This window comes from Nuphar pumila, chromosome 3 (genome assembly GCF_984573655.1).
Source record: "Nuphar pumila chromosome 3, dmNupPumi1.hap1.1, whole genome shotgun sequence".
NCBI classification, from domain to species: Eukaryota; Viridiplantae; Streptophyta; class Magnoliopsida; order Nymphaeales; family Nymphaeaceae; genus Nuphar; species Nuphar pumila.
Window position 1 is genome coordinate 87886181 of NC_143251.1, and position 17020 is coordinate 87903200.

Below are 17020 nucleotides of genomic sequence, written 5' to 3' on the forward strand. Positions count from 1 at the left end.
CACCTACACCAGTTGATCGCACAAGTCAACAGCCAACACAGGAAACAGGGTCTTCTCAGGCTGGCACAAGAAGACTCATTCGAATAGTGTATATCGATAATCGACCGTAAGTATTTTGTTTTCAATTATTGCATATCTTTTAAATATTTTATATTGATATTTACTGTGTAACAATTCATGTGCAGCACGAGGTTTGAGCCACAAGAAGTAGTACGGGAGATTAGGAATTCACTTCTTCAACATCTACCAGGACCAGTTGCTCAATGGAAAGAGTACCCAAAGGAGGTATTAGACAGATTGTGGTCCTCATTCATGGTATACAGTTGTTCCTCATAGTTAATGTGTTTCATATTTAATTTATTTAAGCAATGTCTACTAACTTTCTGAAAATATTTGTAGGCTTCGAATCGCTTTGCAACTACGGTGGAAGAAAATGATGCAAGGAAGGTGTGGCAGAAGGTGGCTGCCAATCGATTTGCAGACATGCTGCACACTATGAAGACTGCAGCAAAAAAAGCATCTGGCGTAGTAGATGATCCATTACTGTGGAAGGGCCATGGTCCTATTACTATCAGGAGAGATTACTGGGATGAAATGTGCGATATGTGGGCGGGAGATGCATTTAAAAATCGCTCTGCGAAGGCTTCACAAAATCGATCGAAGATGCCCGAAGCCCATCTACACACAGGTAGATCTAAGACATTTGGGAGCCACCTAAAGAAAATGGTAACTCATCAATATATAATATTAATTTTATAAGTATTGTTGCAAATTTGTGTACTAAATCTTTTGTCATTTAACTTCGCAGGAAGCAGAAAAAGGAGGCAGTGTACCATATAAGGATGTGTTTGTAGAAACACATAAACGGAAGACCACGGGAGTCTTCGTATCAGAGAAGGCGAGAACGACAACGGTATGTATTAATTCTATTAATAATCATTGCAATATATATGCAAGTCATCATAATGTTATCATTAATTATTAATGAATACTTTAAACATTATTTTGTAGGAGGCATATGAGCAACAAATGGTAGAGCGATATGGCGAAGACGCTACTCAGCATCCATCATTTGATCCTACAGCATGGGTGACTGCAGCAGGTGAACCCAAAAAAGGTCGCGTGTTCGGGTTTGGGAGTAATATGAACACTTCACCAGTTATTGGTTCTTCCAGTTACGGCTCACCAACTTCTTGCGCCGACATAAGCTCCAAGCAGCCGACTATTCTTTCCGGTGATGATGTACGCGAGATCATTAATGAATCACTGAATAACTACTTCCAATACACCGTCGCCCCCTTTCTCCGAAATGAGATCAAGGCCGCTGTTCAGGATAGGGGATCTTCGATTCCAGGTCCCTCTCAGGTATAATCACATATATAGTTTTTTTGACTGTCTTAAAGCACATCTGAGCATGGTAGAATCACATATAGAGTTTTTCTAGATGCCTTAGAACACATATGAACATGCTATAATCACATATTCAATTTTTTTACTGCCTTAGCACACATATGAGCATGATAGAATCACATATATATATATATATATATTTAACTTTTTGTCTGTCTTAGAGCACATATGAGCATGATAGAATCACATATAAAGTTTTTTTGATTGCATTAGAACACATAAGCATGCTATAATCACATATTCAGTTTTTTTACTGTCTAAGAACACATATGAGCATATTATAATCACATATTCTGTTTTTTGACTGCCTTAGCACACATATGAACATGCTATAATAACATATAGAGTTTTTTAACTGCCTTAGAACACATATGAACATGTTATATATCATTTATGATAGAATCACATATAAAATTTTTGGCTTTGCCTGCCTTAGAGCACATATGAGCATGCTATATTCACATATTCAATTTTTTTACTGCCTTAGCACACATACGAGCATGATCGAATCACATATATAGTTTTTTGCCTGCCTTAAAGCACATCTGAGCATGGTTGAATCACATATAGAGTTTTTTTATATGCCTTAGAACACATATGAACATGCTATAATCACATATTCAATTTTTTGACTGCCTTAGCACACATATGAGCATGATAGAATCACATATAGAGTTTTTTTATTGCCTTAGATCACACATGAGCACATGATAGAATCACATATAGTGTGTAATTTATTTCATTATATTTTGTTTATCAATACTGACTGTTCTTTTCTTGTGTAGGCTGCTAGCGATAATCAGGGTAGTGGAGCTGAAGGGACAGATAAAGACAATGAACAAGAAGACGCACAAAATCTTGGCGATGATTAGAGGACTGTGTTGAAGAAGTTCTATTTTTTTTATTTTTCCTAATTGTAATTGTTGAATTGTAAATAATTAAATTTCTTAGTTTTAAGGTGGAACGATTAATTATTATAGATACTTGTTATATGAATTTTTTTGTGTGGTTTGTTTTTTATTTACAGGAAATATAAATTGTACAGGAAATATAAATTGTACAGTTCTCGGTAATTAATTTTTAAATAATTTTTTTTTGATTTTTTTCGTTTTTGCGACGGATTAGCGACGGATGATTCCGTCGCTATTCATATTAATCTAGCGACGGCTTAGCGACGGAATTAAATCCGTCGCCACGCCGTGGTCGCCGTTTAGTACCGGCGGATTGGCGACGGAATATAGCGCTCGTTATTCCGTCGCAATTAGCGACGGACTTGGCGACGGAATTATTCCGTCGCCAGTTAGCGTCGAAATATTCGCGACGTAAGCATACTGTCGCCGCGTTGTCGCTAATCCGTCGCTAACATGGTTAGCGACGGATTAGCGACGGATTAGCGACGGAATGTGGTCGTCGCTAATCTACTGCTTTGTTGTAGTGGTAGGCTTTTCTTTTGAAAAATCTGAATTTTGAAAACCCCAAAAATATAGGAGCCTTGTCCCCTGGATTGGCACCACTTGTCTTTTCTCTCTCCTCCCATTTATCTGCCAAGTGTCAGTGTGGGGCTACCTTAAGAAGCTGCCACATGTCATTAGACACCATCTTCACCCTGCGCCATGTGTCATTCCATAGATCACCCTGAGATGCCAAGTGTCCTGTGTTGTCCTGTCCAGAAAAAGTAGGCTTGTCTCCTCTGAGGTGGCGCCATTTTAAGTGTGTCTCCTGCAGAGGACACGTGTCAACCTCTCCCTCTTCCAGAAAAGTAGCCTGACACATGTCTCTCCCTACTGTTCTCAGAAAAGTAGGAGACACGTGTCACTCCTAGATTCCTCCAGAAAAAGTAAGCTTGTCTCCTCTGAGGTGGCGCCACTTGAAGTATGTCTCCTGCAGAGGACACATGTCAATCTCTCATTTCCTCAGAAAAAGCAAATGCCACATGGCATCCTCTACTCTTTTCAGAAAAAGCAGGTGACATGTGTCATTCTCTGCTCTTCTCAGAAAAAGTAGATGCCACATGTCACTTCTGCTCTCTTTAGAAAAACTAAAATTCAAATATTCAAATCTCTCCAGAGTGGCGCAAATCCTGAACTTCACCTTTTCCATTTTGTCTGAGATGGCGCCACATGGCTTGGACCTCCTTCTCTCCCCTCTGTCATGTGTCAATCTCTGTTTCTTTCAGAAAAAGCAGGATGACACATGTCTTTCACCTACTTTTCCCAGAAAAGTAGATGACACGTGTCATGTCTAGCTTCCTTCAGAAAAAGTAGAGGACACATGTCACCCTTGACTTTCTTCAGAAAAGCAACCATTCAAAAATTTTCAGACAAGAGCTAGGTGGCGCAAATCCTAGAGTTCTACCTTTTTCTACTTTGTCTATGAGGGTGCCACATGTTCCTTGCTTTTCCCTCCTGCCACATGGCATTGTAGGAGCCACTCTGAGGAACTGCCACATGTCCATCCTCCATTCCTCCAGAGCCAACCCCCATTTGAAATTCAAATTACCTTCTGAGGTGGCGCCATTTGAGAAGGCTTCTCCAAACAGTTGACACTTGTCTGCCACATGTCCAAACCTCCCTGCATCAGAAAAAGTAGAAAAACCCCCCCTCTGAGGTGGCGCATTTTGCTTCTTCCATTCCTGTTCTCCTGCCACATGGCAGTGTGGAGCAACTTGGAGGTGGCGCCACATATCAGCCTCTCCTTTCCTGCAGAAAAGTAGAATTTGAATTCCTCTGAGGTGGCACAGTCTGCTTCTTCCACTCCTATCCTTCTGACATGTGTCAAGAACTTCCAGAGGTGGCGCCACATGGCATGCTCCTACTGTTTCCAGCTTTACACCTCAAACCTCCTTTTGAGGTGGCGCCAATCCAGAGCTCCACTTGGCTTCATTTTTTTTTTATATTTTTAATAAAAATAGCCCCTAAGGTGGCGCCGTTTGAGAAGCGTTCAGAAAAGCCAAATTTGAATTTCAAACTCCCAGATGATACCCTCTGAGGTGGCGCAATCTGGGAGCTTCCTGTAGAGAAAATCAAGCAAACCCAATTTTGAAAAGTTTCAAATTCTGCTGAGGTGTCTCATCCACAAAATTTCTCATTTTATTTTCTCAAAAAATCAAAATAGCACCCCTGAGATGGCGCCACATGGAGGGCTCAGATTGAGCTTGTTTGAAATTCAAATTTTTTAGAGAAAATCTATAAAAACAAGGCTCCACGCCCAACCTAGGGGAGCTTCTTCTTGGACTTTGAAATTCAACCTAGCTTTTCTTCAGAACCCGATTTTTGAACTTTGGAATTCACGCCCCCCTTGAGCTCAGTGGAGAAGATGCAGTGAAGTGCCTACATTGCTCGCACTGTGGCCAATTCGACTCAAGCGTGGGTCGATCTTGGTGAATCATTCGAAGCCCGGATCGAAGGACGAATGAAGCCCCTAGTAGCAGTCCCTTTCAAGAGTTTTAAAGCTGCGTAACGAAGCAAGGTGCACCTCTTTTCCTCTTGATTTCATATCACGATTTGATTCGGGAGTCGTTTGAAGAAAGAGCTCATCCGAGAGATGGATTGAGCTATTCTCATAAAACGACATATATAAAAATACATGATTATGCTTCCTTGATGATTTTTAGCATTCATGCATCTATATAGATTTAATTTGCATTTTATTTCGTTAATTTAGCATGTTTTATGAGTTAATTAGGATTAATTTAGCATTTATTTCAATTCTGCTCAATTTCAGTAGCTCTCTGTTTTTGTTAGTCAGTCCACACGTCATTTTATGCATTTATTTTTCATTAAAAATTCTAACAAAATCATGGAATTCTCCCTTAGGTGTCCCTAAAAATGTGCCAAAAATTCAAAGAGATTTGAATTTTTTACTGCGGTAAACGTTCAAAAAGGTGAGTCAGGTTTTATTACCCGGGATGCATTTTAAAATGTCGTTTCCGACTTGTAAAATCGAGATCTCTTTTATGTGAGGTTCTATTTTCGATCTGAAAGATGTTATGAACTCGGAGTAATGTCTAGTTTTTAACACGATTTTATCCTATTTTTCTGATTTTTTTTTATGTCTGACAAAAAACCGAGAGTTCGGGACACGTGTCAGAGCCTGATTTGGGCCTTTGAGACTTTGGATCGACTTAGGTCGATGGGTTATCTTTGGGTATTGATCCAAATCCAAATCTATAAAAGGTGAATGTTATGTACGAGATGTCCCCTGTTTGCACCTGAAAGATGGTAATTTTTAGAACAGTGGTGATATCTGTTTCGGATTTTTCTTGTCAGTCTTTTGTTTTGTCACATTTGTATGTTCTGTTGATTTAGGCATGAAAAGTTATATTTTTATCTGTGTTTAGGTTGATCAAATGCCGAAGTCATGAACATCAAAGTTGTCTCTGTAGGTGTCATGAGTAGCTATGTTAAATATCAGAAATTTCCATGGCTAGTTTCTATTTATTTAGCATTTTATGTTAGATTAGGCCGATTTTACCTCCATCAGAACCAAATCACCATTACCGAACTCACCATGGCTCAAATCCCGAGGCTGTAAAAACCAAAAATGTTTCATTTTAGGTCATTTAGCAGTCTGCAAAATATCAGAAGTTTTAATGGTGTAAATCTTGTATTATTATATTAAGCGTTGCATTTGGTTCGAGTCCGTAGGCGAAATCCACCATTTTTAGAACTTTCTTTAAATTTTAGCATTTAAATCATATCATTTCGTGATTTTTAGCATTCTAGGCTGTTTATCAGAGTAGGTAAATGCTTCATACCGAATTTGGTTTAATTTGGAATTCATTTGAGGCTTGATTTAGCCATATCATCAAAACAGGGCCCCGCGGGACCCCGATCCAAGCGAAAATCAAGCGAAATTCATTATTTTTTATGAAGGATAGCATGTCAAATTCTGATTTTACAGTCCTAATGTGTTTAGCAGCATGTCATAATGTCTCATACTGCATTTCATCATCCTTTGATTCAATTTGAATTTCAAAATCTCAATTTTACCAAAATTTCCTTCAAAAACCCTGATTTTAAAGATATAACTTTAATATTAGGGGTATTTTGTTCATTTTGACCCCAATTGTGAATTTCAAACTATTTTCTACTAAATTTATTGCATTTTCATCATTTCAAATATCAAGGAAGTATGAGAATAGGGTTTATATCCAATTAAATTCAATAATTTCATAATATTATTGGAAAATCTTGAAAAAACCCACATATTTGAGCTAACCTTATTTCAAAATTTGGCAGGGACATTCAAAAGAAGGAGCTGAAGTCTATAAATTTCTTTTATTTCATTTATTTAGTGATGTAATAATTTAAATTTTGGAATAAGAGATTTAATTTTCTGCTTAGACTAGGATGCATATCATATAGTTTAAATTCATGCAATATCTTGTTTCTATGATTCATGCACATTATTTCAAAAATCACTATGGATGTACACGAATGGCACGTGCACCAACTCTTAGGGAGTTGATGAACTCGGTGGAATCCATATTTACGGCCCTAGTCGGAATATGGACGAGACCTAGATCCATCATCTTTCTACCAGTCACATTGAGCCTACACTCTTAGGCTATCTTAAAATACATATCATATTTCTAATATTTTCAAAGTATTGTGCATTAAATTAATCAAACCCTGAACATATTCATGGCCACAGTCAGGATATGTGAAGGATTTATTTTGACTTAATACACATTTTCCAAAAGAAATCTTAGAAAATCTTTCAAAGTGCATTCATTCACTCATATCATTTGCATCATGAAATCATTGGTTTTCTCCTGATTTTCTCAAGAAAACTTCATTCTCAAGAAATCGATTTCTCAAGAAACTCTGAGAATTTTTCAAAATCGGTTTTCCCAAGTCAAGTTTTTCCACAGTTTTCCATGGAAAAGGTTATTTTCTTAAGATTTTCAAAAGAAGTCTCTCACTTTTCTCAAATATCAAAATCGATTTCCAAGTATTTCAAAGGTAAGATTCCCAGGATTTCAATTTCCCAAGTTCAGTTTTTTTCTTCTCCAATGAGTTTTTCCTATAAATTTTCCTCATTTTCTTAAGAAAGTTCTCAAAGTCTGAGTTTTCCTGACAAGCAATTTTCCTTCAAATGTTCACCTTTTTCTCAAGAATCACTTCTATTTTCCTAGGATTTTCAACTATTCATGATTTTCCCACATCTTTATGAACTTTCTCGGGATTTCAAAAACCCTTTTTTATCTGATTTTCTAGAGAAATTGACCTTTTCCTTGAGAAATGTCTTTCAACTCCAAAGGTTTTCTGAGCATACATCATATTTTCCAACTGGCATTTTACAAAATTTCATAGCACATGCCTGAATTCTCTGTGCATTTAGGATAGAACATGATTTTGATGATTTAACTAAGTCAAGCACAATTTTGGTCCTTGGTTCGATTACCCCTGTTAAAGGCGGCAGGAAAGGTCGAACCTCGTACCGACAGGTCGAGCCCCATCCCATGGATTTTCCTGCAATTTTCAAAATGGCGGCGAGTATTTCAAAACATTTTCCAAAATCCGGTCAAGTTTGAATCGCGAAAGCGTTTCCCTCTCTCTTCCGCAAGGAAGGGAAGACGGGGAAAAATTTCGCGATGAGAACACCTGTACAATAGCTATCCAGCATCATCTTCTGATCACTTCCTGTTTGCGCCTCAATATCTCATTTATATTGTCCCCTGTTCAGATTTACACAGTCGTGATCCATTTAGACATTTTATCCAGGTTTGATGATTCAGACTATCATTCTAATCATCCATAGTGTTTTATATTCATTTGCATGTTTTGATCATTATCATGTTTTGCATTGCATTCATCCATTTGCATTTGCATATTGTTCTTCCTTTTCACTTGTATATTATTAGTCTTTATGTTGCATTCATTTGACTTCATCTCCATCTCCAAACTCGTTTTGTGCTTATTCAACAAGCGTGACGAGGTCTCTGCTGACCGGCACAGGTAAGACAACATAGACGTCATCTTTGCAAGCATCCTTGTACGGCCTCATCTAGTTTATTTTTATATTTATTGAATTGCCTACCGAACCCAATAGTCCTTTCCATTTATGTTTTCTTCTGCATTCTTTCAGTATCACGCATCATGTTGTATCTATGTTTTTTTTTTTTTTTACCTTTGGTTAGTTCATTATTTCCTCCGTCACGGCATTTCCCCTTTTATCTGCTGACGTGCACATCCAACCAGATTAATCCTTATTAGATGATCAAGATGGTTTGGTGATTGGTCTTTTTTTATTTATTTTATTCCCTTACCTTTCCAAATGCTTATGGATTGTGGCCTGCTTCAATCATTTGCGAAATAAGGTTTGTGCAGTTTTGGATTTTGAGTTAATTGTCAAAATAAAGTCCCCTTTGATAAAAGGCATGATTGGTTCAACTCTCGTTGAAGTATAGAGGAAGTGGGAGACCTTCAGAATTTACTAACGTGGATGCATTCACAATTAAGGTGAACTCCATGAAAGGACTTCTATTGATTATGGCAGATACAGTTTTTTTTTTTTCAGTCTTGCAGTAGGCTGTCCTGTTGGACAGGCTGCTCGATATACCTCTAACAATGGTGTTGTCCTGATAACACCTGGAGCATTGATAGATACAGCCAAATTCACTAAGAAATGGGTTTTCTTTCTGCACACAGCATACCTTCACTATCATATCATCATCACCTTTAGTTTTTTCTTTTTTCTTTTTCTTTATATATATATATATATATATATATATATATATATATATATATATATATTAGAGGTACTAAGTTTTTCAGCATGATCAATACGTCATTGATGGGATGCATCAAAACCTTTGCAAGTTATTAACTTAGTTGCTTTTGTGCAATTAGCATCAGTTAGTGTTAACATTCCATACATATTATGTGTTATCATTCAGATAGATGAAAATTTGTGCAGCATATGGGTGTTTTAAGTTTATCATTATTCATCCCTACATCCTTACACCTCACCGTACTTCACTGTACTTACACTTCATTGTATACAGGTTTCATCATATCCAGTTAAGTTCACAGCCTAGAAGGTAAAGATGGTTAATCTGTGCACAGTGCTTCAATCTTTACAATAATCACTCCTCCTAGCATTTTGTATGCGTTGTGATTTTAGTACCATACATTACCTTTTCCTCATGTGCTTGCCGTCTCTTAAGACTCATGTCTCAAGTATGGGTAAATCATGGTTCAGAAATTCAGAAAATCACTAACACAGAGAAGGCTGTCATGGGTGTTTTCTAAAGTCAATCAGCATCAAAGGTACCGAGTTATACATCCAGAAAAACAATGAGATATCCTAACAAAAGCTTGGTTGGAATCTAATCCCTCTCTTCCATAACTTCATAGAATCTATAGCAGTAATTTGCATCACGGTTATGTGATAATGGTATATACTATCCGCCATTTCTTTGTGGGTTTATAACCCATTTGCATATCATGTTTTCCATCAGCCTATGGATTGACCAGTTAATTCGTCAGTTGCTGTGTTCACATGCCAATAGTCTACCATTTCACCTTCACCATTTCACCATTTTACACTGCACTTGACACACACCTTATCTTCACAAAAATTTCTTGTTGGTAGCTTCCTTTTCAACTCATTTACATCTTCCATGCCTCTCTTGCTCCACTACATCCCACTGTAGCCACACTTTCACAGCACTCCCTGTTTCCCTACTCCATGTAGCATAATACATCCCACCTGTTGTGCCACCTACAGTGATACCACTCACTGTAAATTCCAACTTCACGCTTATCCTACTGGAACAATGCACCCACCACCACCCCTTTACACGTTATACATAGCATAGCCTGTATATATCACCAACCTTGCTACCATCACCATTGGCTACAATCCCACATATCATCCTTCACCCTTTTCCATCACTGTCAGCACAACATTTGCCCTTTGTGCACAACACCTGCTGCATACTCATTTGCAGTGCACGGCACCTTCTGCATGCATTATACCACTGTTACCATCTCAGCATAGCAGTCTGATAGGGCTAAGATGGCTTCTGCACTTCCATTCCCCCACCTTATGTAGGGATCCTACAGATTTTGATGCTAAATAAACATGTATATATATACATGAATGTTGATTTCCCATCCAAGGAAGATCCTTATGCACAAGGAGCTGAGTTACTTGCATTTGTTATCAGTCATCATATGTCTTCTTCGTTTCACTACTTGTTGTGTATTTTCATTGTTTTTCACACACCTCGCTCCACTGCTCCATCCTCACACATATACCTGCAATTTTCATGTTAGTATGAGTGTAGTGATTTACACATATATGTCTCTCATTAATGTAGATATATCATCCAGCCATAGGCCTATGGGTCTTTGACTTTTTCACTAGTCCACATTTTTTATGCTAACCTTGTTTTTGCAGGAAATATTTAGAAATTGTTGAAATTTCTTTAGATTTAGGATTTTATTATTTCTTTGTATTCCCGAACTTGTAATAGCTAGATATAATGAAAATATTTACATTTTTCAGTATTAGCTTAGAATAAATGAGCATGTAAGTATCATAAATTGCTTATTTCATATCATTTTTTTTCTTTATTTTTCAAAAATCCACAAATGGGAACACGAATGGCACGTGCACCGTTCTAATAAAAGGTGGTTAAATCCTAAGTTGACGATTTGCATCAATGGTTATAGTCAGGATGTGAACAAAACTTAGGATTTTCATCTTTTATGGAATAACATCGGATCCGCACTAGATCTCCTTAAAAAATCATCATATTTTCAAATATTTTCTTCCTTTATTAAAGTTTAATTTAAAATTAAACTCGAAATATATATCAATGGCCATAGTCAGGATATATTGAGGGTTAATTTCATTTTAAACTTTATAAAGGCACCAAAAAAATGTGTTTTATTCTTCACTTGAATTAAAATACGATTATTATATAATACATCTTATGACCATAGTCAGAGATGTATTATATCTTCAATCTTATTTTAATTCATTTAAAGAATAAAATATGTTTTTCAAATTCAATTTCAAAAAAAAAAATTCTTCAACTCATTTCGTCATTTAGGACAGAATTGCATCATATTTTCAAAATTCTTTTTCAAAATCCAAGTAATCTTGAATATCAATCTTCAATTTCTATTCATTCTTCCATCTTAGTTCAAAGATTCAAATATCAATTTCAAAGTCCAATTTGACTTTGAAATTTCAAATTCATTCTTATATTCAAAATTTCAATTTCCAATTTAAAACAAATTTCAAAGTTTAATGCAACTTTGAAATTCCAAATTCATTTTTTAGGATTCAATTTCAAATTCAATCCCGAATCCAATTTCAAAGTTCATCTTAAACTTTGAAATTTCTGATTCAACTTCTGATTTCAATTTCAAATTCAAATTTTAAAATCAAGTTTATTCTTTATCTTCAAAGTTCTATCTAAAAACTGAGTCTTGATTCCCAATTCAAAATCGAAGTCTTGAGATTGATTTTGAATCTCAAAATCCAATTTTTTCCTCAAAAATTAAATCCCACTTTTTCAAAATTGAATTTACAAAATCAGATCCATCCTCAAAGCCCCATTTGGACTTTCAAAATCCAATTCTAGATTAAAAACCCGATTTCACTTTGGATCCAGATTTCTAAATCCAATCTCCATTTTGGATCCCAGACTTCGGATCCAATTCCATTTAGGATTCTAGAATTCAACTTCATTTTGGATACCAGACTTTGGATCCAATTCCATTTTAGGATTCAGAATTCAACCTCATCTTGGATCTCAAACTTCAGATCCAGATTCCATTTAGGATTCCAGATTTCGAATCCAACCCCATTTTGGATCTCAGACTCTGGATCTAGATTCCATTTAGGATTCCAGATTTCAAAAGCCAATTCTATCTTGATTTCCAGATTTCAAAAAACAATTCCATTTTTCATATCCCATCTAGATCTCTTAAACCCAATTCTATTTTCAAACTCCATTTGGATTTCTCAAATCCAAATTCCATCCTGATTTCAAACTTTGAATCTAGAATTCAATTCCAGTTCAAATTTCATCTCCTCTCCTAAATCCAAGTTCAAAATTCAAATTCAAAGTCCATTTCTGACTCTGTGTGATCATCGTAAAATTTTTCCTCTTGTGTATTTCTCTCTCTTCATTCTCTTTTCCTTTTCTAACCTCTATTTTCCCTTTTTGAAGGGAAAAATAAAAGATAGAAAAAGAGGAGAGAGGAGAAAAGAAAAGAAGAGAGAAGAGGAACTCTTTTACGGGGTCTCACTTGACCTTAATTTTAAAATATTTAGAAAAATTACTCGCCTCCGTTTTGAAATATTTGCGAGAACATTGGGAGACGGGATTCACTTGTCAGTACGAGGTTCGACCGTTTTTGGCGCCTTTACCAGAGGTAATCAAACCAAGGATCGAATTTATGCCTTTTTGCTTTGCCTAAATACTATCTAAGAATTTATTCTAAGTCTAAATGCACAAAGAATCATGCTTGTGCAATGTAAATGTAGAAATGTATGCTTTTGAGAAAATAATTTTGGAAATCTGAGACTTTCCAAGTGATTCTGAAGTAAATGTGATAAAGGGGATGAAGAAATGATTTCTGAATAATTGAATTTAACTTAGAACTTGAGATAGATCCGAAAAAGATGTTTGAAGTTCTAAGTCTTTGAAATAATCAGAGTTTTGGGAAAATAAATCTTGACTTTGAGAAAAGAATGTTTTGAAGCTAAGATAAAAGGAAAAAAAAGAAAATTTCAAAGTCAGAAATGGACTTTGAATTTGAATTTTGAACTTGGATTTAGAAGAGGAGATGAAATTTTGGAATGGAATTGAATTCCAGATTCAAAGTTCTTGAAATCAAGATGGAATTTGGATTTTGAGAAATCCAAATGGAAATTTAAATATAGAAATGGATTTAAGAAGTTCAGATGAAATCTGAAAATGGAATTGGATTTGAAATCTGGAAATCAAGATAGATTTGGATTTTGAAATCTAGAATTGGCAATGGAATTGGATTTGAAATCTGGGATCCAAGATAGAATTTGAATCCAAAGTCTGAATCGTAAATGGATTTTGGATCTTAAGTCTAAGATCCAAGATGAAGTGGAATTCTGGAACCTTAAATGGAATTGGATCTGAGACCTGGAATCTGAGATGGAATTTGGATCTGAAGTCTGAGATCCAAAATAAAGTTGATTTCTGGATTGGATCCGATGTCTGAGATCCAAAATGAAGTTGAATTCTAGGATCCTAAATGGAATTGGATCTGAAATCTAGGATCTTAAATGGAATTGGATCCGAAGTCTGGGATCCAAAATGGAGATTGGATTTGGAGATCTGGATCTCTAAATAGAGTTTGGATTCTAATTTTTGAAATTTTGAAATTTAAATTTAGAAGATGAATCAGGAATTTCAAAGTTTAAATTGAGCTTTGAAATCTGAGATGTTAATTTGAATTCAAATTTGGATCCTGAAAATGAATTTAGAATTTCAAAGTTGAATTGAACTTTGAAATTTGATTTGAAATTTAGAAATTGAATCTTGAATATACCAACGAATTTCAAAGTCAAATTGGACTTTGAATTTGGAATAAGAAGATTAATCAGAGATCTCAAAGTTAAATTGAACTTTGAAATTGGACTTGAATTTGAAAATGGAATTTTGAATATAAAATTGAATTTGAAATTTCAAAGTCAAATTGGACTTTGAAATCAAAATTTAAATTTTTGAAATAAGATAGAAGAATGAATTTAAATAGAGATTGAAGAAAGATATTTGAGATCACTTGGATTTTGAAAAAGAATTTTGAAAGTATGATGTTGTTCTATCTTAAATGATGAATGAATTTAAAGAATTTTGAAATTGGATTTGAAAAGCATATTTCATTCTTTAAGTGAATTTAAAATAAGATTGAAGATACAATACATCCCTGACTATGGTCATTGAATGTATTATATAATAATCATATTTAAATTCAGATAAAGAATAAAACACTTTTTGGTGCTTTTATAGAGTTTAAAATGAAATTAACTCTCAATATATCCTGACTATGGCCATTGATATATATCTTGAGTTAATTTTAAGTTAAACCCTGATAAAAAAAGAAATATTTAAAAATATGATGATTTTTAGAAAGAGATCCAGTGTGGATCCAATGTTATTCCATAAAAGATGAAAATCCTAAGTTTTGTTCACATCCTGACTATGGTCATTGATTTAAATCATCAACTTCGGATTTAATTACCTTTTATTAGAATGGTGCATGTGCCATTCGTGTGCCCGTTTGTGAAGTTTTGAAATAAAAAAAAATTGAAGAAAACAAGCAGTTTTTAAGATATATGCATGCTCATTTATTCTAATCTAGGGAAAAGAATGTAAATTTTCATTGTATCTAGCTATTACAATCATTGAAAAGAGGTTTGAGATGATAGAATTCTAATCTAAGAGAGGAAATCAACATTTTCCATATATTCCTGCAAAACAAGGTTTAAATGTAAGAACAATAGGCTAAAGATATGGAATATATCATGGCAAAATTGCATATTTATAGCTAAATGTGGCATCTACCTCTGATATATGCATGTATGCCAAGCAAATGTAAAATGAATCCAAAGTATATATATGTTGGGTTTATGGGGAAAAAAAAGTATATTCTAAGGAATATATGATCATGATATATGGACATATACGGATGCTAACAAGGATATCTTTACATGACTGAGTGATATGGCTGTTTGGGAACTAAGGGAATCCATATCCCTAGACACAGTCCTGTGATCCTCGAAAAATCTTGCAAGAAATAATGCTAAATCTCAAGGAAACACAAAGTGAAGCTAATGGGTCAACACCTCAACTGGTGCCATATAGATTGTGACAGGCAGCTAACACTAATAGAGGCATAAGGCTGGTATGGGTAGACCTGCTGTGTAGAGGTTGTGACAGAGATGCCACAATGGGTAGTGGATCTTGCAGTCGAGGCAAATGATGATGGAAAGAGGGCTATAGCAGGGATTTTGTGGGGGATGTGTTAACGTGCTGGAATGAAAATTACCACAGCAGGGGAGGTACGCTGATGGCAAGCCAGAATAGGGAGCACTACTGCAAGTATTGCCACAGTGGTGTGAAGGTAGATGAATGTGGTGGTTGTAGAGGTGATGAGAATGCTACAAGGGAGGAAGGTAATGGGTATATGAATTGCTAAAGAGTGATAGTAGATAACCAGTGACAAGGATATATATATATATATATATATATATATATATATATATATGCTGTAAGATGAAGTGAGTGTAAAGCTATAGACATAATGCTACTGTGAAAAGAGAGTCAGTTTAGGTGATGGGATGCTACAGGAGGCTATGGTTGGTGGATGATGTTAGCATTGTGGATGTGAGTATAGAATTTCGAGGGGATACTGTTGTAGGTAGTGATAGCAGTGACTAACAGATGGTTGTGTTGTGTAAAGAAGGTGTCTGATAGCCACCGTAACAAAGTGGAATTCCATAACCAGATTGGTCAGATGCTTATTAGAGTTATCCTCCAAAGAATCCTTGTTAAAGAAAAAAAAAGAACTTGGCTCTTCCCTAGAGACATGATAGGGGGTTCAGCTTCACAATTAGATGGTCTACCTGTTTTAATTATCACCAACAATGCAATATCTGTGGTTTGACGTAATTTATGATAAGAATGAGAAAATGAATAACTCATTTTATGACATGAATGTTGAAACGGAAATTAAAGAAAGGTTCAGATATCATAAAGTTGAAGATTTTTACATGCTTTGTCCATGCAACCATATTGAATGAAGATACTATTTACAATTTTCTCAGCTGGGCAAGTTGAGACAGGATCATTTCTCACTATGCATAAAACAGATTTTCATGACCATCTAAGTAATACAGACATTGAATTGATTCACTTTAGATTACATGAATTAATGAAATTAAAATCAGACCAGATGAATTTTACCATCCAATTTTCAGTAAATGCTTTCTTAGGATGCAAAGAGATCAGTACACACAAGACCATGACATACGCAAATCTGAGTTCGTTATACAAATAGTAAAACTGAATTGCTGACATATTTGAGCTAGTTCAGTCTTTTACCCCTACAACCCCAATAACATCCACCCCAAGACCCCAAGATTGCTAACAGCAAACAACCTGTACATGTACTCCCTCCAATACTTGATATTCAACTCATTATATATTTTTTTTTGGCTGACTCATCTTTTCCTTCATTTTCTTTTGACATACCACTTAAATCACCCATGTTACCTTCCAGTGCACACCAAACATATCCACAACTGACCCAAAAAGAAAAAACCCACAGTGAAAGGATCAAACCCAACAACACAACCTCTACTCACGAGTTGGACCTCACACAGGTCTGCCACCAGCCCCATATCACCTGAAAACTCTTCATCCACGCCAAATATGGGCCCACCATTTGGTGGAAACAATTTGGATGGGCTAAACAGGTCTAAACCCTATTAATTGACCATATTTCCCTATCTTAACACCCTCTGAGTAGCCACACCAATCTCAGATTTCCAGAAAATGCACCCAAAATAAAATGAAGTTAGACAATGATGCCCCAAACCC

At 35.6% G+C, this 17020-nt stretch overlaps 1 protein-coding gene across 1 annotated transcript; it reads left to right on the forward strand.

Annotated features, from left to right (window-relative positions):
- Positions 1-1134: 1134 nt before the first annotated feature.
- Positions 1135-2495, forward strand: LOC149843110 (uncharacterized). Its single transcript, XM_090001691.1, has 2 exons — positions 1135-1365; positions 2196-2495. Exons 1-2 carry the CDS (start codon positions 1144-1146, stop codon positions 2280-2282), a joined length of 309 nt encoding a protein of 102 aa, XP_089857817.1. The 5' UTR covers positions 1135-1143; the 3' UTR covers positions 2283-2495.
- Positions 2496-17020: the final 14525 nt, after the last annotated feature.

Excerpts from the sequence above, each read along its gene's own strand:
- LOC149843110 (XM_090001691.1), top strand. The coding sequence starts at position 1,144 with ATGAACACTTCACCAGTTATTGGTTCTTCCAGTTACGGCTCACCAACT. Across the intron at positions 1,366-2,195 it reads CGATTCCAGGTCCCTCTCAG|GCTGCTAGCGATAATCAGGG; the intron begins GTATAATCACAT and ends TTTCTTGTGTAG.